A 23,821-nucleotide genomic window follows, 5' to 3' on the forward strand; every position below is an offset into this window, starting at 1 on the left:
GAAAGCAACTCAAAACTGCTCTAAACGCCAATTTAATCGCGAATTCTGGATGCCAATGCAATACATATGTCATAGGGAGCAAATCCTAGTGTACAGTTGCATAAAACAAGCCTTAATTTTCTAATCCCTTGCCTCGGCTCTAAGCAAGGTTCACTACTTAGAACTTGAAGTTACTCCAAACTAACAGGTCAATAAAAATCGCGAGTTTATGAGATCTCCGATCATCCAGCTGCATCGAACATGTAAGACAATCACTCTGCACATATCCGTTCGTACAATTCAACCATTGCTTCAGAAGAGTCTGAAAAACCATGAGAAAATTTCTACCACAAAAGATGAAAGCAAAGTTAAACACTCGGGGCTAAAACCTCCGAATTCCTATACGAAAATAGGGCACAGGCGGTAAATCCTTTCCGCAAACCCCAAGTACCCATTAGGCATACCCCTCGTGACGCCGCATATTACAAACACTCTTCGCATCTACAACATAAACAAAAGACAAAAATGAACAGTTAAAATCTCGCATGAAACGAGACGATACAAAGTAAGCAAATCCTTACACTTACCTGAGTAGGACTCATAGTCCCGAACATCTCCTGCAACACCGACAGGTTAAGCTGCATCTTTCAGTTACCTCGCAGCACCCCTAGCGAGTAACGATGGGATATCCGTAGTTCTCCCTCCTCGACCAAGGAATGAGAAAAGGCAAACGCTCAAAGGCCCATAACTGCAAACAAACAGCAGTAAATAAGGCTGAAAAGAACAATCTACAGATTAGCATTTCTAAAAGTAGAGAGGCATCATACCTCAACCCAACGATTAGCACATACTATGTCTAAAGTATTCAAATTCATAACAAGTTTGTCTTATTTGGCGGAGTCAAAACAATTTTGTTCCCTGATTACGAACATGCTACTAAGTTCAAATTAGTAGCAAAACAAGTACATGCAAAGTGATCAAAATAACTCCAAACCAAAAATTCATGCATAGACCATGTAAACCGCAAGCAACAAGGCAAGAACATCTACATTGTGTCATTACATCAATTCATAGGCACACTTGGGGGGATAATTTTGAGCAAGCTCAAAATTACCCAAACTCAACAAACTTGTGAAAATCAACATGCAAGATACTTATACATGTTATAAACATCGCATGCAAGCAAACAATTATATTGCAAGAAATTGGGGCAAAATCAAGAAACCCCAAATTAATTTAAGCATAAACTTCTACACGAATTTTACTCAAAATTACACCAAAGACTCAAGCAAGATTCAAATGAGTTACATACTTGGAAACGAATTTGGTAAAGACATCGGTGAATCCGAGAAATGGGCAGCAAGAGTTAAGAGGAAATGCGAAATTATGAAGAACAAACAGCAAAATAGCTGACGAGATCCCGAAGCCTATATTTCCGCTTTTAGTAACTGCCATTTATAGTAGCTGACATACTTAAACAGCTACCAAAAATCATAACCGTACAAGACGAATATTCAAAGTGATTACATTGCACTACAATTAATCCTTGAGGAAAGATAAAGGTTGCACCCCAACCGATATCTTTAAAAGGAGATAAAACCGTGAATGAGACATAAGATTCGGAATAAAATCGAAAAATTCTGGAAAAGTGGAAGTAAAAAAACCAGAGCTACATATTTCTAGTGCTAGGCATACATGCGCCACTAATATTCCAGCACACTAAAGCCAGCGCCAGGAAGTTCGGGCGCTACAGTTTGGTTCTCACCTAATCACGGCAAAGATATAGTTTTAAACAGCTCAGTATGAATAATATCTGGCGCCCATCCAGCTAGCGCCGAGAAATAATAAGCGCTCCTGATCAAAGAGCTATAATATTCTACCGCTGCTGGTTGTTTCACGAAAAGCTAAAATCTCTTCAGACGTCACTCTTATTCGGCTGGTTACACCTTAATCCTTATATAAATGGCAAAGAAATTGCTGCCTCTGCCCTTGTATAAAGAATGCACGCACTGGAAAATTCAAGCGCAACAAATGAAAGCGCCAGAAAATTATGGCGCATAATTATTCTAATTCAGAAAACTGTCGGGCCACCTCGCCCTTCTTATAATGCAAATAACTGTCACCTTTACTCTATTTTCTTCCTGTAGAAAGAGTAATGGTTTTTTAAATTATTATTTCCAAAAATAGCAAGTCATTCCGTTGACTCACCAGCAGGCAGCGACATTCCAGGAAATCACCGTAACCCATTTAGATAACGGTTCTCTAAAAATTCATTTCCAAAAAAAAAACACAAAAAAAAATATATGTATTCTGCATTCAAAAAATCTGTGTTCTGAAAAAAAAATTGTAATCAGTATTTCAGATTCTGTTTAGGTTTATTCATTCGTTGCTAAAAAATGTCGCGGTTTTGTAATCCGTATCCCGGATTCCGTTCAGGTTTATTCATTCCTTGCTAAAATGTCGCGGTTTTGTAATCCGTATCCCGGATCCCGTTCAGGTTTATTCATTCCTTGCTTAAAAATGTCGCGGTTTTTGTAATCCGTATACCGGATTCCGTCCATGTTTATTCATTCCTTGCTTAAAAATGTCGCGGTTTTTGTAATCCGTATCCCGAATTCCATTCAGGTTTATTCATTCCTTGCTTAAAAATGTCCCGGATTCCGTTCAGGATTATTCTTTCCTTGCTTAAAAATGTCGCGGTTTTTGTAATCTGTATTCCGGATTCCGTTCAGGTTTATTCATTCCTTGCTTAAAAATGTCGCGGTTTTGTAATCCGTATTCCGGATTTCGTTTAGGTTTATTCATTTCCTTGCTTAAAAATGTCATATTTCGTATTCTGTTATTTCGTATTTCGTATTCTGTGGTCTATATCCCATTCCGTATCTAGTATTCTATCGTTAAAAAGTCAAGTTAAGTGTCTGTTTTCAAAAAACTCTATTCTACCAGTTGAACGTCTTCAATGACTCTGTGATAAGTCTGTTTAAGTCAGTAGATTCCCAATGACTCGTGAGGGAACTGTTGACATTCCTAGTGATGACCCTTCAGTCAAATGTTATCACTCGGGGGCTCGTGAGACCCTCGTTCGGACTTGGTCTCAACCAGGCAAGGTTCCAAACGCACTCCGTCTACCAAACTTTGATCATCGTCTTGCTAAGACTCAATCAAAGTGGGGGCTAACTGTAGACGACTACATTTGTCCCTAGGCCCAAAGCGGTATGTTCGATGATGAAACTATAACCCACTTGTCGGCAATGCACTCTAATTAGCTGAAGAACGACCCTCGACTGACTGAAGAGACCATCCGGAGAAGAACTTGTTAAATATAGTAAACTTCCATAAATAGAAAGATTCCTGAAATAGACTGGACACATATTTAGTCACATTTGCATTCCGATATAGCTTAATATGTGGTTGCATCGATAGAAAGATAGAATATGATTGTCTGCATTACAGCACACCTGTACGCGCCACAATGTTCTAGTGCTTGTCTTGATGCTCTAGAATAACATAGTTCGAACAATAACACTTCTTAAACACATATTTACAATAACATAGCGGCATTGGAAATCTGGATTCAGTAGCTTTCCAACAAGATATTATTTGCAAGAGTCCGAGTTCGTAAGAAAAAGATATGACCTGTTAAAGATTGAGTTTTCTGGAAATCCACAGATCTGCCTGCGCTGGAATTTTCTAGCGCTGGCATAGATTTTCCAGCGCTCTCAATTAGAGCGCCACTTTTTTCCAGCGCTGCAAAATGATTCTGACAAAACCTCAAACTCTTTAAATCCTATCTTATGAAGCGCTATAATATTCCAATAGTCAAGTTTTAAGCGCTGAAAATTTCCAGCGCTTAGAAATCGAGCGCTACTTTTTTCTAGCGCTCGAGCTTTTCAAATATCTATCTTATTTCGGCTACCTACACTATAAATATAGCCCTTCTGCACCCCGTTTTTAATCATAAATTCTCTCTCACTCCTCTAATATTCTGAATTATCTCTTTCCTCTCTGGTATATTAAAATTTTGTTGACGTCCCGCCCCGCATTCATAATAGTTCTACTGTATTAACTCTTGTTAAGAAGAACTATGTCCGTAGAAGTATTCAAACCATCCCAATTACTACCAAAGTTTAGCCGATTCATAAGCCAAAACCAAGGAATCTAAGAGGAAACTCTGCCGGAATTAAAGGAAGGATAAAAATCTAAAAGTCTGTATAAAGGTTGTTCTAAAGCTAAAAGGAGGCTCTGCTAAGGCGAGTGGTAAGTGTTCCCGAGAACCGTAGTGTAGCCTACGTTATATTGTAACCTGAAATCTATATTTTTATTTCTTTCACCACCATATAAATCTATTCACCTAATCTATTTATTTAATCACGCCTAATAAGATAATCGTTGGACAAATCTGATATTGCTAGGCTCCTTAAATCAACCTAAATTAGCGTTTTGACATCTGTTTAGTAATATATGTGCATTAAAATCAATCAACAATAGTAATGTATCATTACGCATGTCCCATCATCGTCACAATTGAACTAGTAAGGAACGCTCCGCGTGGGCTAATGTTGGGCACTCCCCGTATTAGTAACCGTCCCCCGAACTCCCAATCTCTACTCCGCTGGATGTACGTTGAGCGATCTCCACATCAGGGATCACAAGGAAACCTATGGCCGTTGTGAGTCAAATATGTTTGTACTCCATGCATATCACGATAACCGGGTTTTATCAGTTTTTTAAAACTGAATGGCGACTCCTATAGACTAGTAAAAAGAGGCTAACGCCCACAGTTAGTTCCTATTTACTTAATATGCTTCTCACATCCAGAGGGGAAAAGTTGTGCGGGCCGTATACTCTTTCTAAGAGCAGCCCCGTCGTGTTTTTCAACCCCCTCACACATAGAAAAGGAAGAAATGGAGAAAACAACCTTCATTTCTCAGTGGGGTACATATTGCTACACAAGTTATGCCGTTGAGACTAAGAATGTGGGGGTTACTTTTCAGAGAACAGCCACAGCTAGCCATCATGAGTGATATGATTCACAAGGAGATCTAGGTGTATGTTGATGATATGATCGTCATGTCAAAATATCGTGAGGGACATACAACAGTGCTTCAAAAATTCTTCAACAGACTCAGGCAATTCAATATGCGGCTTAATCTGCAGAAATGCGCATTCGGGGGTAACGTCATGCAAGTTACTCGGTATGTCATCAGCTCTCGAGGAATAGAGGTTTATCCTTCCAAAATCAAGGCTATCTTGGCCATGACACCTCCCACGAATGAAAAGGAGATTCAGGATTTCCTTAACAAACTACAATACATCAATACATTCATTTCCAAGCTCACCATGATCTGTAAGCCAGTATGTAACACCCTAATAATTCCTTGCTTTTTATAAAACATTTTCCAACTTAAAACACAGGAATTACCAAGATATTACCGCCACCGTGATAACGACTAAGGCTATTTACCAGAATTACGCACTGGAAGTAACTAACTTTCAAAACATATTAAATAGTTAATGGTCATTAAAACAACTTGGAACCATCAAGGCCCAAACCAAAGTAATTAATATTTCAAAAATCCATTAACCATAAGTAGTAGTAATAATAGAAACGATCGTCATGACTATAAATAGAGTTTATAAAATACGGAAGGTTAAAAAGTCTCTCAACATGAATCCCATGATAACTTCTCTCGCAAGTTATCTCTACAAACCTGCTTTATTAAAATCTACTCCCCAACAACGCAAATGTAATTGATGGATCATAAGGGTCATTAAGGCAAAGGCCATGACCAAAACACATGAAGCACGAAGTCAGCAAAATCTGAGTACGAACAAGCTAGAATAACATTCTATCCTAACATGCTTCACTCAACGAATTAAAAATCCACATGCAAAAGCCATTTAATAAACAAATAAACATAGAGAAAAGACTCGACAATTGACACGACTCTTGACTCACAGTTTAATAAAGAAGTAGCTTCGAACGGGTAAAATAAAGTATCCTCAAAAGGAAAGAAAAGGGTGATGGGAGCCCACCATACACCAAACAACAACAAGTCGGACTCCTACCGACAGTCGGACCATACCGACGGAATTCCAATGCACAACGGCCTAAAACAAAAGAATGAAACAACGTCTTGTATCATTCAAGGAGTACAAGTTCTCCAACCAGACTCCCCCATTCTTCATACTCAAGGTATATACGTTCCGAGAGTTTTGAAGCTCATTCGGGTTACTGTAGACACCTACTTTTGTCCCCGTTCCCGCAAGGCCGGGAAAGGTTCGATGATGAAAGCATAAAAACTCCACTTGACAACCCATCTCCTATAAAATAAACAAATCTCGATTCCCCATTTCATTTCACCCGAAACCTGCTATTTATGGAAACCTGCTAAAAATAGTAACTGCCGTAACGGGTAGTTGTTAAAAGTGGCAAATCATAAAAGATAGAAACCTGTTAGAATTAGGTGTTGCATTCCAACATAAATCCTAAATGAGATAGAAAACTGCCTGCGAGAATCCTAATAGGATTCGGAAATAAGAGTTACGTATTAATTAAAATCCTAACGTACCTAGAGTTCGTAACGGGCCCAGACGCATTCCGTCACAAAATTAATACGCGCTAAAAGACTCGAATTAATCTCAAACTCTACGGATTTTAGGAATCCGAATCTGACTAAACAAAACTGCCCAGACCCTATTTTCAACGCCTGGCTCTGGGCGCCAAAATCTTCGGCGCCCAGGCCTGGGCGCTGAAAATACCTGGGTACGTCTCTTTTCCTAATTCTTTGTGGATTAGAACTCTGCAATTCTATCTTTCCACGAACTCTTCCCTATAAATAGACCCCTAGTTTCGACGTGAAACATCACACAACACACAATTCATATTATGAGTATTGACTCCAACCCTTAGCCTAAGCCTCACGCTGCGAAATTGTTCACGCGTTCTGTCGCAATCGATCCATAAATCGAAAAGAACGTATCCTGTCCCATGATTTGAGATTCGTTAAATAAAAAGGAGAAATAGCAAAGTCAAAGTGGTTAGTTTTCTGAGAACCGTGACGCACCTCTCAAGGGTGCGTCGTAATGTGTCCCTTTTCGATGATTTAATTGCTTTCCTCGCCCTTTTTATGAACTGTTAAACTAACTAAATCTGATTGTTCTATCACGCCTAACAAATATAATATTTTTGGGAAATTGGATTATCATGCTAGGTCCCTTAATGCAATCTAAATCAGATAATCACGATTGATCTAGTATTATATGTTGCATATTGCTAAAATCAACTCAGATTAGTTTAATAGTTAACGCATGTCCCTTCAATTATTTATGCTGAGCTAGTAAGGATATCCTGCCTCTGGAGTTATCGACGAGCGAAGTACTCCTCTCGGCAGTTACAGTCCCCCGAACCCTCAATCTCTACCTTGCGGGTGTATGTTGAGAGATCCCCACACCAGGGATCACAAGGGAACCTACGGCCGTCGTGGTCAAACATAATTGCACTCCCTTTATGTCACGATAACCGGGTTTTGTCAGTTTTTCTCATTGTCGTTAAAAACTGAATGGCGACTCCTATATTACTAGTCAATTGGGTGTATACTCACAGGAAATCCAATTACACTTGATTGAATAAAAGAATCGTCACACCCACGAGGGACGAGGTCACGCATTAGCCTCGTGCTTTTTCGACCCCATCACAGTGGCGACTCCACTGGGGATAGTGAAGGAAATACTCGTGCTTGTAGGTAATCAAAATAGCAGAAGGGTGAAACGATCCTACCCCGCGTTTATTTCCCCATCAAGTTGGGACGACCTGAAAATCAGCATATTAATGTGAATGGGAGAACCGCATAACGAATCTCGGCTCCCTCGGGAGTTGGGACTAAGGATACCTTTTTCGCCAATAGGGGGGTGCATACGCCGCGCATGTTGCCCACTCGATACTTGTGCAGGTAGTACACCTATCCCGAACCCAATCGCTCGCTCATTAGGTCCCTCTCGCCTGCATGCCCCCTTGGCTTGCACTTGCAGGTTGGCCTCTTGGGCGAAATTCGTCTGTTGAAGACACTACCTCGACCGGGGCATGTGTTGGATCTACGATAGAAGCGGTACCAAGCCAGGCGCAAATAAACTACCCATAGAAGCCTATCATAAACTACGTGACATATTTAATTTTCAAATCCATGTTTGTAATGTAGTTATGTGTAGCGAACAATGTGACTATGTTATGATTGTGCGTACGAATAATGCTAGAAAACCAACGACCTTAAAAATTGCCCAAACATTCATGAACCAATTGGCCAAAGAGTTATACCAACATACGTGTTCCGCAAGCCCGAACGATCGCCACAAAAATAAGCGACGCTCGGGATGGCCTGTAACGAGTCCCACGAACGCTGCACAACGCGTAAAGGACGTTATAAGGCAAGCACGCAAGACTAAAGTCGCAAAAACAAAAGTATACGCAAACAGAAAACGAGAACCAGCCAGGGACGCATTTTCAACGCCCCTGGCTGGGCGCCAAAAATTTCTCACGCCCACTGCTGGGCGCTGAAGTTGCTGCCTGGCCTTTTGGTCAGGCACAGTAGCAACATGACAAACTAAAAGATTTTCCATGAATGCAACATGACAAACCATGAAAATACCCAAATCGGCATGCCATAAGGCTACCATTGGGGTAAAGCAATACACACTAAGAGAGAAGCCGCACTAATGATTCTAGTCTTGCAAAAATAAAAATTCGATCTTCCCAATTAACTACCTTGCCAACATTAAGCAAAATGGCGCATGACAAATGAACACCCAAGGGATAAAATCTAAAGTGTCAACCAACGTAAGTTATGGTCCAATTAGCCTAAGTCTGAGAGTCGCTTGGTCAAGTCTTATAGGCTTACGCCATTTCATTATTTTGAGTCTAGGCCACCTCCTACACGGGTTATAATCAGAAAGATTAATGAAAGTTTGAGTCTAAATCACAACTTCCAATTAAACCCCAGAAACTGGAATCTGAAAAGAAGTAAAAAATTATCTTCGATGTAATTCTTTCGTTAAATTTCAATAAGGTAAAAATAACATTTTGAATCTACGCTATTTGCACATTTTAAGAAACGACTAAATACGTTTGCAAAGTAAGACAATTAAAAGGTCCACCCTACGCCTATTAAAGCTAAAGGTCCACTATAGGCCTACCAAACGAGGCTCACTCAGTCTCGCCTCGTGACCCAAAGACCACAACCATCTACCTTTTAGCCTAAACAAAAAAAATTGATTGAAGGATTTATGTTGGGGAGAAATCCCAAGCAAAAAGAAAAAAGAGAAAGAGAAAAGGGAGAGCGAAAAGAGCCATAAAATACTTAGCCCGTACCTCCCAAGGTGCGAAATCTACCCAAGTAAACGAAGGAAAAGAATTGAGTCAACCAATCCAAATCATAAAATTCTACGATGTCTACCCTTTCCAATCCTTATGCTCTTAGACACCTTCGCTCTGGGGTCCCTGTGCAGCTCATATAACCCATCCATGTTCTCATTGCCATAACCCAAGAAACCATTACCTCAACTCTTGTTTTTGAACTTGTTATCAACCGCAAACCACGCACGGCCATTGACACGTGCGTCATGCCCATCATTTCCAAAGTCCAAACCTGCTCTTACACCACCATTAGCATAATGACCATATAACTTGTTTGGATACGTCCTGTTGATATACCCTTGAGCCGTCCCCATGCTACTCATTGGCCTTGGTTGATGTAATCCTCATGCTCGACTAATACCTATACAACTTATCCTATCTCATTCAACCCATCTTTCAAGTCGTCTTGAGTCACAAATAAAAAAGAGACAAATGAAGAGTACATTCTACGCTCAACGTAAAAATAAAAAATGTGAATAATAAAAAAGAAACTTTGCAAAGCGCCTCTAAAGTTAGTCTAAAAAGAAAAGAAGCATTTAGCGCACCAAAAAGATCCGCCCAGAAATAATTTTCAGCGCCCACAGCTAGGCGCCGAAATCTTTAACGCCCCAGCCTGGGCGCTGATTCTCTCTGCTCGCCAAATATTGTCCAGAAGTGCTCGTCATTTTATCCGCACATACACGGAAAAATAACGAACACTTGGGGGGGTACAACACGTATTCAGACATACGTACCACCAAAAAAAACACATGTACCTCAAAAAATATATAAAACAAATTTTTGGCTTACGGCAAGGCAGCAGATTAACATAATAATAAACTTCACTTATTCTACCGTTTCAAATAATATGTTTCCACCTCAGAACATACTTGTTTAAAATCAGCATTCTAAGAAACCATTTTTTAGGCTAAGAACTACGCAAGACCTGATTCCAAATTAAATCTATTTAAGGCGGATACGTAGGCAATCCATGATTCGGTCCAACCAATTTGCAAAAATATTAAAGCCTATAGAATAACAAGAATAAAGAATAGAAGTCCCTTATTGAAATTTAATTACTTGCAACCCAAGTCGAAAGAAAAATTTAAGTCAAAGCAAGAATCCAAGTCATCAAAATGCCAAAATTAATGAGCACACATCGAAAAATAATAAGGGCACTTACCCTTGCCAGAAGGAGCACTCACACTCCTAGGCACTTAGCCAAGACTCAAAAGACCGCTTTGCCTCAATTAAGTGGGGGCTAGCGCAAGCGTCCATGACCTCTAAAGTACTCGACTTGACCCTCCCTAAAGCGAACTAACTCACTTAAAAACCTTCTTTCACCCCTAGACATAGTCGTTCGCTTAAAAACCTTCTTTCACCCCTAGACATAGTCGTTCGCTTAAAGACCTTCTTTCACCACTAGACACAGTCATAATCGCCAACAAGTAGTAAAGGCAGTAAGCTTGCAATAAAAAGGATTGTTCTACGGCATCGCCCCATCGTTCCTTCGAACTCAGGGCACCCGTTCATGGTAATTCAAATGCTTGCAAATCTCCTTCGAAAAAAATTAGACATTGTCAATAGGACTTGGCACTTAACCAAGGTTTACCCTACTCAGACATATGACACGGGCATCTAAAATCGAAATCTGAAAGCATCATTAATGGGAAGACATAATAGCAACTGGGGGCTGAAAAAGTTGAAATAAAAGAGCTAGGGAAAGAACTAAGTATACCTTGACCTTTTGTACAGATATACACCAAGTAAATCTAAGTCAATTTGAAAATGGTTCATATTCCCGCAATTCTGGAAAAGATGGCCCTAAAAGCCCAAAGCATGTGCCACACGGGCACAAGTAATATCTTGACGCCTGCACCTTGGCTTCCAGCAAATCCTTAGACAGCATTCCAAAAATCGTAACAGTATTTTGATTCATGTAATCCTGTACGAACCCTTCTATAAGTCAACTTGCCTAGGACACCTCGGATTGTACACAGTAGGACTCGGATTTTAAATAATTTCCAAATAATTTTCAAAGACTTTTTCGAACATAATAAAGTGTCGTTGGTTTAAGATAAGTATGCGTTTATCTCAATGTTGCAAGTGAGCCAAAAGATTTCCAAATATGATTATGGGTAAAGAAAGGCACCTAGCTTTTGGACAAGGCACACTTCAACATGTGACTACCTTGACCATGGCAATGTCGCACAATACGACATTTACAAGAGAAGTAAGCAAATCACTACTCGAACGTATCTCGCACTACACGAGTCTGGTTCAAACTATTCATGATCCATGTCACCATGAATGCATAAAGACGTATGCAAAGCATTATAGCACCAAGCCAATCCCGTAGCTACAATTGGGGGCTTGAGAAAAACACTCTAAAAACGCTAATACTATACATACATCAAAGGGGCACAATCCTAAGCTTTAATCATGTAAAACGAACCTTAGAATGGCTGCAACCCCTCCTAAATTCTAAGCATTACTTAGAGTATATAAAGTCGCCCCACTAACAAGGGTAAGTGAAAATCGCGAGTCACCAAAACTCCGATCAAACCACTACACATAACGCTCGCCCTATAAAGCGCCCGTTACACAGTCTACATCGTTCCAAAGCAAAAGCGAAAGAAAAAAAAAAGAGAATCAAAATAAAACTGTCAAAATTCTGCCCAGGAATCATTTTCAACGCCCAGAGCTGAGCGCTGATATCTTTAGCGCCCCAGCCTGGGCGCTGAATCTTTCTGCTAGCCAAATTTACCCAGACATAAAAATAAGAAAGAAACACCTATGAATCCTCGCATCGAACGAAGTAATAAGCAGTGAAAACCCATGCAGAAGGTGCTTCACTTGTTCGAACACCTGAACAAGGCATGATGAAATACTCCAATGCAAAAAATAAATCCCAACACCTGGAAGAATGTTCTAAGACACGCCGTTAGGCCACACAAGCCTACGTCGCACCATAAAGTCTAAAAGAAGAGTAAGGCATGTTGCACTAATGTAGGCACGACCAAGAGCACGTGTAAAAGAGGCAAAGACTACTTATCGCCCAAATTCAAAATGCAAGCCACACGACTTCTACATTAAGGATTAAAGGTAGCAAAACATTACCTACCACGGAAGGGGTAGCTCGCACCTACACGAGTGAAACCCCAAGGCATCTTTCTCGAAAGAACCTACAAAATCGTACGCCAAAAGGAAGCATCCCAACATGCATACTTGGGGGCTCCAAGCTACGAAACAACCATAGCAAAATAAAAAATCTCAGAGCAAATGTTCGAACAATCGAAAGGGCGATGTTTGAGCCCACTTCATGAATGGGCCTGACCTCTATCAAGCTTCTAAGCAAACTATTCACAATCAGTCATTGTTCAAAAAATGATTCAAGCAAACTGATTAATGGACCGCACACGACGGCCATTCTATGAACGCTCGTTCGCACATACATATCATCATTCACGAACAAGTTCAAAAAAAAAAATACAAGAGCGATCAAAATCTTACGCCTCAAGGTATGTTCCTCGGGCCAAATAGACTCGCCCAACTATCGCAATAACTGTACGCCTTAAGAGAAACAGTTCCTTAAAATAATCGCCCCAAAGCAACAAGCACCGTAGTCCACCAATCGGCTACGGCTTCTCAAGAAAATCATCACGTTCTAAAAACAAAAAAAAAAACAAAAAAAAAGAGAATACATAGAACTTCCAAGTGAAATAAACGAATGAACAAAAGGCCAACTGTGTCATCAAAAGACCATCCCAAACAACACTTTCAACGCCCCACCTGGGCGTGAATTATTTCAACGCCCAGGCCTGGGCGCCGAAAATGTACCCAGGCTCAAAAAAGGCCCTAACTTCTTGTGGGCCCTGCCATACTCATTCGACTTGAAAATTGCCGAAAGTCGCACCTCACGACTTTGTCAAAGTAGCACACCACTACAAAGATCGCTCGCACTTACGAGCACGATCCCAAACACGATCAAAGACATTACAAAATGCGTAGGAACCTCTTTGACAAAAAATGACCGTCAAGCACGAGTGCTTGGGGGCTCGAAAGAAAATATATATTTCAAAAGAAAGTGTGCAAAGTTAAAACGGTATTCTCAGACTACACTGTACGAAGTCCCGTGTTTGGATAACCTCAAAAGATAAAACCGGATTACGACCTCAAGACAAAGGTCGCCGTTGATACTTATACATAGTCCCCTAATCAAGGACCCAGGTAATGGCAAAATTAAGCCATAAAGACTAGCTCAAAACCATGAAAGATGATGACCACAAAACAATGGTCCGTCTAAGCACGTTGTCAACCCACATTCAGGTTGCAACTAAATTCGAGCATCCCTCGAAAGAATTCGCTCCTGCAAGAATGAATGAAAAGAAATTCTCAAGAGAAATCACACAAAAAAAATGAAATAGGGACTTGTCCACCTCAATCAGGAAAGACCGCGGCATGCGAATCCCAAATCAAAAAGACGAATTCAGGTTCGCTCACCTCCAGCGAGCGGGGCGTCCACCCTTAGCGGACAGGGCTCGCCCACCCTCAGCGGGCGGGGTCTGCGTCACTAGCCGCGCAGGTCCTCAGTTTTCGAAAAATAAAGTCTTCAAATTTATAATAGGCACGTAGGTCCTTATTTTCAAAAAAAAAAAAAAAACAAAATAAAATTTCAAAACAGATTCGTCCACTTCTATCGGACGGGGGGTCCACCCTCAGCGGACAGGCTCGCCATCTTCAGCCGGCGGGGTCTACGTTACAAACCGCGTAGGTCCTTATTTAAAAAAAAAACAGATTCGTCCACTTCTATCGGACGGGGGGTCCACCCTCAGCGGACAGGCTCGCCCACCTTCAGCGGGCGGGGTCTGCGTCACTAACAGCGCAGGTCCTTAGTCGCTGCAGCGATAACTTTTATCGGTTTTCCCTTTTTCCGAAAATTAAAGGATCGGTTTTCCCTTTTTCCGAAAATTAAAGGATCGGTTTTCCCTTTTTCCGAAAATTAAAGGATCGGTTTTCCCTTTTTCCGAAAATTAAAGGATCGGTTTTCCCTTTTTTCCGAAAATTAAAGGATTGGTTTTCCCTTTTTCCAAAAAAGAACGATGTGCTGGATTTTCCTTCGTTTTACGTCCTATAAAAACAAGGGGTTTTCTCGTTTAGCTAGCCCTGAAAATGAGAATCTTTAAAAACGTTTTACCTCGTGATTGGGCTTGGCCAGGCCCAATTACACTTTACTGCTTTAATTTCGAAAACATTTGTAGCTACTGCCAATGACAAAGTGAGGAAGTTTCTATACTATCAGTTGACAAATCCCAACTGAAGGAAATAATGCCCTTGGTCCAAGTATGCATTAAGTGTTAAGTCTAATAAATGCGGTTCAGTATTAATTAACAAGTTAATAATTCAGTGAGATCAAGTGAGCTGAATGCCTAGCTAGAGGCCGCTTCAGTTCAAGTGGAATTAATTATATTAATCCACATCTTACTCTTGACTGAACCCGTAGGGTCACACAAATAGTAAGTAAACGGATCAAGTATTTAATGGCATTAAATACTCCATCTATGGATATTCGGAATCGACGGATCTTGGTTTCAGTGGGAGCTGAGATCGTCACAGGCAAGAAATGAATACTCCGGAAACGATGATATTGCCGGAAACGGAAATATGGATCGTATCGGAAATATAAATATTATCCCAGTCGTAGATGTTGTCGGAAACGGAAACATGGTACGTATCGGAAAATATTATCGGAAATGGAAATATTGCCGGAATCGGAAATATTGCCGGAAACGGAAATATTGTCAGAATCGGAAATATTATCGGAATCGGAAAATAATTCCGGAAATGGAAATATTAAATATTTGTTCGAAACGGAAATTGATTCCGGAATCGGAAATATTAATATTGTTCGTATCGGAAATGAATTCCGGAACCGGGAATTTAATCGGAAGCGTATCGTACGAATAAACATCGGACGAGCTTTCTAGACGCAAGGCCTAGCACGAAGCTAGGCCCAACGCCTAGCAAAGCCCGCGAGCGACCAAAGCAAGCAAAGCCCAAACGCGAGAGCAAGGACAGCAGGCGCGCGCCCCTCGTGGGCTGCGAGCACTTGCTGGGCCTGGGCTCAGCTCGCGCGCGCGCATGGCGCCCCTCGTGGGCTGCTGCGCCTGCGTGAGTGTTTGTGCTTGCGTACGAAACCTTGATCGGTTAGGATTCGTATAAGATTGATTTCCTAAGTCTACTAGATAAATTAAGTGATTGAATTTTAGATTAATTCAGATTCACTAAATCGTTTCCTAGTAGGATTCTAATATCCGATACCCATGCCCTATAAATAGGTGATCAATGCTCACAATTTATATCGAGTATTCAAGTATTCAAAGTGATTTTTGAGAGCAAAAATTCAGTCATACAATTGCCTATAAGTGCCGAAAATTCTAAGTACCTTAATGGCGATCCTAGTTGGTCAAGCTTAAGGCGGATCCGGACGTGCTGTGGACTATCTACGGAGGGACGACACTTGGAGTCCTAAAGACTTGTTCTTGTTCGGTTCGGGCGCAGCTAGGGAAGGCACGCAACAAAGAGTATGCATCTAAACTATGCTAAATGATTATGTGTAAATAATATGCTTTCCTGGCTTTATGGTTTTTCCGCATGATTTATGAATTGTCATATGTATCATAACCTAACACCAATGACACGTGAGGGATATGTCGACACTTCAAGTGATGACCCTTAAGTCAAATGTTATCAGTGAATTATTAATACTGAATTATTAACTTATCGGAAATGACTTATTAACTTGATCTCCCTGAATTATTAACTTTTTAATTAATACTGAACCGCATTTATTAGACTTAACACTGAATGCATACTTGGACCAAGGGCATTATTTCCTCAGTCTCCCACTTGTCCTTAGGGACAAGTGTGCATTTCCTAATTCCTTTGTCGCTCGATGCTTGCTCTTGAACATAAGGTAAGAGTTGTCATCCTTATTATGTCCAGAGGTGTTCCTCGGTTTCAGAGTTCAACTGATCAAATAAACAGATAATCATAGCCTATGATTCATCCGAGCACGGCCATGCATTTCACAGTTTCTAGCTCTCCGAGTGGCCTTGTACAACTTTTAAGCATCTCATCCCGATTTATGGGAGGACAATCCCAATCTTGCGATCTTGAGATTAGACTTCGTTTGATAGGTGATTACCTGAGCGTTGCCTTTATAGCCTCCTTTTATGGTGCGACGGTTGGTCAACGTCAAAGCAACCAGTTCTCAAACAAGTAATCTCAAATCACTCAGGTATTGAGGATTTAGTGTCTAATAATTTTAATGAAATTTACTTATGACAGATTTTCATCTCTTACAGTAAAGTTTCATAGGTCTTGTCCGATACTAGTCTTCCCAAAGTAAGTATCTACGCAAATGATTATGACATTGCCATGTCCACATAGTTCAAGAAACAGAACTACTAGTCATCTTTCATTCTAGTCGTATAACGTTTTTTATGCGTCCAATTTTATAGAAAACTCCGACTAGGGACCATTTTCAACCTTTGACATTCAAGTTCACTTGATGGACATTTCTTAGTCACAGGACTGGTCCTGACAGTCTATCTTGAATACATCGTCAAATTGAAGGGACTCATCATTTAATAAACCACAAATTAAATGGAAAAAATTAATTCTTTTCATTTATTGTGAATGATTAACCAATAATGTTTTTCAAAGATTTAAACTCTAAAACTTTAAAACATTAAACAGGGATATCTAAGCCATTCTCCAATATGCTTGATTCCCATAGCTGCAGTGTGCGATTTGTGCTTCGCCTGCGGCAGAGGTTTAGTCAATGGATCTGATATGTTGTCATCAGTTCCAATCTTGTTTATCTCGACTTCTTTTCTTTCAACGAACTCTCGTAGAAGGTGAAATCTACGAAGTACATGCTTGACTCTCTGGTGGTGTCTAGGCTCCTTTGCCTGTGCAATAGCTCCGTTATTATCACAATACAGGGCTATTGGTCCTTTAATGGAGGGGACTACACCAAGTTCACCTATGAACTTCCTTAGCCATATAGCTTCCTTTGCTGCTTCATGTGCAGCAATGTACTCCGCTTCAGTTGTAGAATCCGCAATGGTGCTTTGCTTAGCACTTTTCCAGCTTACTGCACCTCCGTTGAGGCAGAAGACAAACCCAGACTGTGATCTGAAATCATCTTTGTCGGTTTGAAAACTTGCGTCCGTATAGCCTTTAACAATTAATTCATCATCTCCACCATAGACCAGGAAGTCATCTTTGTGCCTTTTCAGGTACTTTAGAATATTCTTGGCAGCAGTCCAATGCGCCTCTCCTGGGTCTGACTGGTATCTGCTCGTAGCACTGAGTGCGTACGCAACATCCGGGCGTGTACATATCATAGCATACATTATTTAACCAATCAATGATGCATATGGAATCCCATTCATTCGTCTACGCTCATCAAGTGTTTTTGGGCACTGAGTCTTGCTTAGAGTTATTCCATGAGACATGGGTAGGTAGCCTCGCTTGGAGTCTGCCATCTTGAACCTATCAAGCACCTTATTGATATAAGTGCTTTGACTAAGTCCAATCATCTTTTTAGATCTATCTCTGTAAATCTTGATGCCCAATATGTACTGTGCTTCTCCTAGATCTTTCATCGAAAAACATTTCCCAAGCCAAATCTTGACAGAGTTCAACATAGGAATGTCATTTCCGATAAGTAATATGTCGTCGACATACAATACTAGGAAAGCAATTTTGCTCCCACTGACCTTCTTGTATACACAAGATTCGTCTGCGTTCTTGATGAAACCAAATTCACTGACTGCTTCATCAAAACGTATATTCCAGCTCCTTGATGCCTGCTTCAATCCGTAGATTGATTTCTTTAGCTTGCATACCTTTTTAGCATTCTTTGGATCCTCAAAACCTTCAGGCTGTGTCATTAACACAGTTTCTGTTAAAACGCCGTTTAAGAAAGCAGTTTTGACATCCATCTGTTATATTTCGTAATTGTAATATGCAGCGATTGCTAACATTATCCGAATAGACTTTAGCATTGCAACTGGTGAAAAGGTTTCATCGTAATCCACACCGTGGACTTGCATGTAACCTTTTACAACCAATCTAGCTTTGAAAAATTCAAGTTTCCCATCCTTGTCCTTTTCAGTTTGAAAACCCATTTGCTTCCAATGGCTTGGTAGCCATCTGGCAAATCGACCAAATCCCATACTTGGTTTTCAGACATGGAGTCTAATTCAGATTGCATGGCTTCTTGCCATTGCTTGGAGCTAGGGCTCGTCATAGCTTGTTTGTAAGTCGCAGGTTCATCACTTTCAAGTAATAGAACGTCATAGCTCTCGTTAGTCAAAATACCTAAGTACCTTTCCGGTTGAGATCTATATCTTTGCGATCTACGCGGGGTAACGTTTCTAGATTGACCATGATTCTCACCAGATTCTTCTAAAGATCTCTGAGTTTCATCCTGAATGTCATCTTGAGCATTCTCTAGAGTTTGTTGTTCGACTCGAATTTCTTCGAGGTCTACTTTTCTCCCACTTGTCATTTTGGAAATGTGATCTTTCTCCAAAAAGACACCATCTCGAGCAACAAACACCTTGTTCTCAGATGTATTGTAGAAGTAATACCCCTTTGTTTCCTTTGGATAGCCCACAAGGATACATTTGTCAGATCTTGGATGAAGTTTGTCTGAAATTAATCGCTTGACGTATACTTCACATCCCCAAATCTTAAGAAAAGACACATTTGGAGGCTTTCCAAACCATAACTCATATGGAGTCTTTTCGACAGCTTTAGACGGAGCTCTATTTATAGTGAGTGCAGCTGTATTTAGTGCATGTCCCCAAAATTCTAATGGAAGTTCGGCCTGACCCATCATTGACCTGACCATGTCTAGCAAGGTTCTGTTCCTCCGTTCCGACACACCGTTCCATTGTGGTGTTCCAGGAGGAGTCAATTCTGATAGAATTCCACATTCTTTCAGATGGTCATCAAATTCATAGCTCAGATATTCACCGCCTCTATCAGACCGTAGTGCCTTAATCTTCTTGCCTAATTGATTCTCTACTTCACTCTGAAATTCCTTGAATTTGTCAAAGGATTCAGACTTATGCTTCATTAGGTAGACATAACCATATCTACTGAAGTCATCAGTGAAAATGATAAAGTAGCTGAAACCACCTCTAGCATTTCTACTCATTGGTCCACATACATCTGTATGGATTAAACCCAATAGTTCATTTGCTCTTTCTCCAACTTTAGAGAAAGGTTTCTTTGTCATTTTGCCAAGTAAACATGATTCGCATTTACCATAATCCTCTAAGTCAAATGGTTCTAGAATTCCTTCCTTTTGAAGTCTTTCTAAGCGTTTCAAGTTTTTTTTTTTTTTTTTTTTGACAGCTAAAATAAGAACCAACTACGGTCTAAGTCCCTTTCTCTCTTGCTAGGCAAGATTGTGGGCCTTAATTACTAGATCTCTACTGACTTTCATACACACAAAGTAATCCAATTTGTATGCTTCTCTACGGATTTGGTTTAGGATAGAAGAAATGTTAGAAAGTGCTAGCTTTGCATTTTTGAGTGCTTCCACTGCTTGTTTGCAATCTGTTTTCACTAACACGTTCCTTGATATGTTACCAGCCATCTTCATGCCTTCCAAAATCGCATAGCACTCTGCTTGAAGAGCATCATGGGAAAATATTCTTTTGGCTCCTGAACATAAGCTGGACTGATTCCCGTCCTCCGCCCACGCTATTGCTGCTTCCCATTCTTTTTGCTTCACCTTCTTCTTCCTTTTCCAAGCTGCATCTACCACAATTGAGAAAAAGCCCCCGCTATTGCATCTACCTATTTTCCATATGATTATTTGCCATGGCTTGTGTAGGTTCGGGTAAGGAGAGTTTTGCAAAGCATTGCATCGCTCCTGAAGGTCCTTCATATGTTTCCAACGTTGGACGTGTGACTGTGCAATCTCCAGAATACGAGAAGGGTTTGCACTCACGCCTCTAAAGATGATTTCGTTTCTATGTAGCCAAATACCCCAAGCAATTGAGATAAGTTGAACCACTCTATCCTCTTCCCTTCCATCCTGGTTGTGAAAGAAGTTAAGGAAATTAATAATCCAATCATGCATTGTAACCGACGCCTGAGATTCCGAGATAATGCCTAAGTTACTTGCTCGCCAAGCCATTTGAGCAATGGGACATAATCTGAAAATATGCACTTCTGTTTCTTCTCCGTTGTTACACATCGGGCAATCCCCCTCCACTTGTATTCCACGTTTGCGAAGATTGATTCTTGTGGGTAGGACACGGTGAATGATTTTCCAGCAAAAATGCTTCCATCTAGGGAAGATATTAAGTTTCCACAATGTTTTCCAAAACTTTATACTACCATAGGATGGGGAGGGTGGGTCCACCTGTTGGTGCCAGTAGCCGGATTTGAAGGTGTACTCGCTATTTTTCGTGCCACCCCAATTCAAAGTATCAGGTTCTTCATCTTCTGGAATATGAGTTGCCATTATCCTCTTAGCATCATGATGACTGAATTTCCTCCATATCAGAGATGCATTCCATCTCCTTTCTGTCGTCATCAGATCAGCCACAACATGGAGGTTAGGTTGTTCACTCATCAAGGGAGTCTTAGGAGTTAGCCTGGTATCGCCCACCCATATATCTTGCGTGATCCTAGTGTTACGGCCATTGTTGACTAGGAACCTAACTCCATCCCGTAAATTGTGGGCAGCTTTGATTAGACTCCTTGCCGCCCATGAACTCCTCCTAGGCATAGAGTTTGAGTACCCAAGGGAGATGGGATCGTTACCATACTTACCTTTGAACAATTTGCTTGCTAGTAGATCACTATGTGTGTGCATCCTCCAGCTTTTCCGAGCAAGGAGAGCTACATTTAGTGTCCTTACTTCCTTTAGTCCCATGCCCCCATCATTCTTGTGACTGTAAAGAAGTTCTTTTTTACGCCAATAAATCGGTTTCTTGGTAGAGGATGAAGCCCTCCAATATCGAAGCAGTGTGGAGTTCAGTTTTTTGGTTATCATAGCCGGGCATAGATAAGTTGATAGAATGTGAGAAGCCATGGCAATTAGCACACTATTGATTAACAAAAGCTTACCCCCCGAGATGACTTTATTAAACTTCCATGAGCCTATCTTGTCGTTAACTCGGTCAACAATTACTTGAAATTTAGCAGAGGATCGACCATCCACATCCATTGGACAACCTAGGTAAGTACCCATCTCTTTTTTATTCTCTACACCCAAAGGCCTTCGAAGGATACGAGCAAAACGGGTTGGGGTATTAGGACTAAAGAGGACTGTAGATTTGCCAAAATTTATCATCTCGCCTGATACTGAGCAAAATCCATCTATGCATTCCCTGATCCTCCTACATGAGTTGGGCGTAGCTTTGAAGCAAAAAAGGGCATCGTCCGCAAAAAACAAGTGACTTATCGAGGGGGCATTTCTTGAGATTTTTATCCCCTGAATTTGGCCTTGCTGTTCGAGCTTCATAATATTGAGGGACAGGACCTCCATTACGAGTATGAAAAGGTAGGGTGATAAAGGGTCACCTTGCCGGAGTCCCGTTCCTGGAGTGATTTGCTTTGACGGCTCACCATTCACTAGAATAGAGTACGTGACAGATGAGATGCACTCAAGTATCCATTGAACCCACTTATCTGGAAATTTCATCTTTTTTAGAATTTCAATGACAAAATCCCACCGGACTCTATCATAAGCTTTGCTAAGATCGACCTTCAAAATTGCCTCGAATCGACCCCCCTTTTTTCTCCTTTTAACATGGTTGATTACCTCATGAGCTACGAAACAGTTATCAACCATCATCCTCCCTAGTACAAAGGCATTTTGTGTTTCCCCCACGAGGTCTGGAAGGATTTGTTTGATTCTATTCACCATGCACTTCGATATTATCTTGTAGGTCGAGTTACAAAGGCTTATCGGCCTGTAACCCCCCACTGTGGATGGACGTTGCTCTTTTAAAATGAGAGCAACAAAGGTTTTATTTGTTTCCCGTAGCATGTGACCGCTAGAGAAGAAGGCCTGGACCCCTGCACATATATCATCACCCACCGTGGCCCAATATTTTTGGAAAAAGATAGGTGGTACTCCATCAGGACCCGGGGACTTGAGAGGTTTCGAACTGAAGGCAGCCACCTTGATATCTTCCTTTGAGAAAGGCTTAATAAGAATGTCGTGGTGTTGTTGAGATATAGAGGGAGTCCCTCTAGCCAAGGATGCATATCCACACAAGAGTCATCGTTATAGGAGGAACCTGCAAAAAGATTATTATAAAAATCAAAAAAATCTGATTGTATCTCCTCTTTCTTTGTTCGCCAAATGCCTTGATCATTCTTGATTGCCCTTATATCATTTCTACAGCTACGAGATTTAACACTTTTGTAGAAGAAAGCGGTTGATTGGTCTCCGAAGGCATCCCACTTTGATTTCGAACGCTGTTTCCAATATTGCCATTGTTCCGCTGCTCTTTCTTTTATCAGCAATCTTTCTTTTACCTCAATCGACGCTGATTGTTCATCATGAATGTTGCTTTGCAGGGTGCTCAAATTCTCTTCAAACTTGTTCCACGTGATTCCTGCCTCCTTCTTGTAATCAAGGCACCATACTCTAGTTTTGTTGACAATATGCTGGAGTTTGCGTTGTATTTTGAAGAGTTGAGAGCCATTAGACGATTGTTTCTAGCAGGACTCTATAATTTTCTCAATTGCGGGCTTTGATAAACACCAGGCTTCCATTTTGTAAGGTGTATGGCGTTTGCTGTTTTCGGGTTGAAGTCAAGAATTATCGGACTGTGATCCGAAAGGAGAATAGGTAGATTCCATGTGATAGCATTCGGGAACATAATTCTCCAATCAGAAGTGGCATAAGATCTGTCCAGTCTTTCGTATATTGCCTTCTTTCCCAATCTATTATTTGACCAAGTGAAATTAACCCCATGAAAAGGCAATTCGGAAAGACTATTTGCTGTTCTCCATTCCGTAAATTTTGTTGCTCCCTGGATATAATTCTTTCCCCCAAATTTCTGTTGGTTGTTTTCAAGTTGATTGAAGTCCCCAATCAGGAGAACTCTGTCAAACGGGTGTTTAAGAAATTGGTTGAGGTACTCCCAAACTGCTGATCTACTTGAATGATAAGGGCAGCCATACACGAACGCAATGTTTTAGGATAAACTTACTTCCGAAATCACATTACAGAAAATTATATTTTCCGAAACAGAAACAACATTAACATTAACCCTATGCGACCAGCCTAGGAAAAGGCCGCCACTACTACCATCCGCGTCAAACCCCGAGCTACTAGAAAAGCCCATTTTTCGAAAATAGGGCTCTAAGTTACATACTAAGGACTTAGTTTCTGATAAAAAA

General features: G+C 40.7%; 1 protein-coding gene across 1 annotated transcript; it reads right to left on the minus strand.

Annotated features, from left to right (window-relative positions):
- Positions 1-646: 646 nt before the first annotated feature.
- On the minus strand, positions 647-23,766 carry LOC110774796 (uncharacterized). The gene is made up of 5 exons (XM_021979382.2): positions 23,632-23,766; positions 22,711-23,083; positions 19,890-22,660; positions 5,076-5,283; positions 647-753 (listed from the first exon to the last, which is right to left on the minus strand). Exons 1-5 carry the CDS (start codon positions 23,764-23,766, stop codon positions 647-649), a joined length of 3,594 nt encoding a protein of 1,197 aa, XP_021835074.2.
- Positions 23,767-23,821: the final 55 nt, after the last annotated feature.

The sequence above is a fragment of the Spinacia oleracea genome, chromosome 4 (assembly GCF_020520425.1).
Source record: "Spinacia oleracea cultivar Varoflay chromosome 4, BTI_SOV_V1, whole genome shotgun sequence".
Lineage (NCBI taxonomy): Eukaryota > Viridiplantae > Streptophyta > Magnoliopsida > Caryophyllales > Amaranthaceae > Spinacia > Spinacia oleracea.

Coding starts and splice junctions, on each gene's coding strand:
- LOC110774796 (XM_021979382.2), bottom strand. CDS start 23,766: ATGGGCTTTTCTAGTAGCTCGGGGTTTGACGCGGATGGTAGTAGTGGC. Junction 22,661..22,710: donor TTATAATAATCTTTTTGCAG/GTTCCTCCTATA, acceptor CCTTGGCTAGAG/GGACTCCCTCTATATCTCAA. Junction 754..5,075: donor AGAATTTTTGAAGCACTGTT/GTATGTCCCTCA, acceptor TGTTCTTTTCAG/CCTTATTTACTGCTGTTTGT.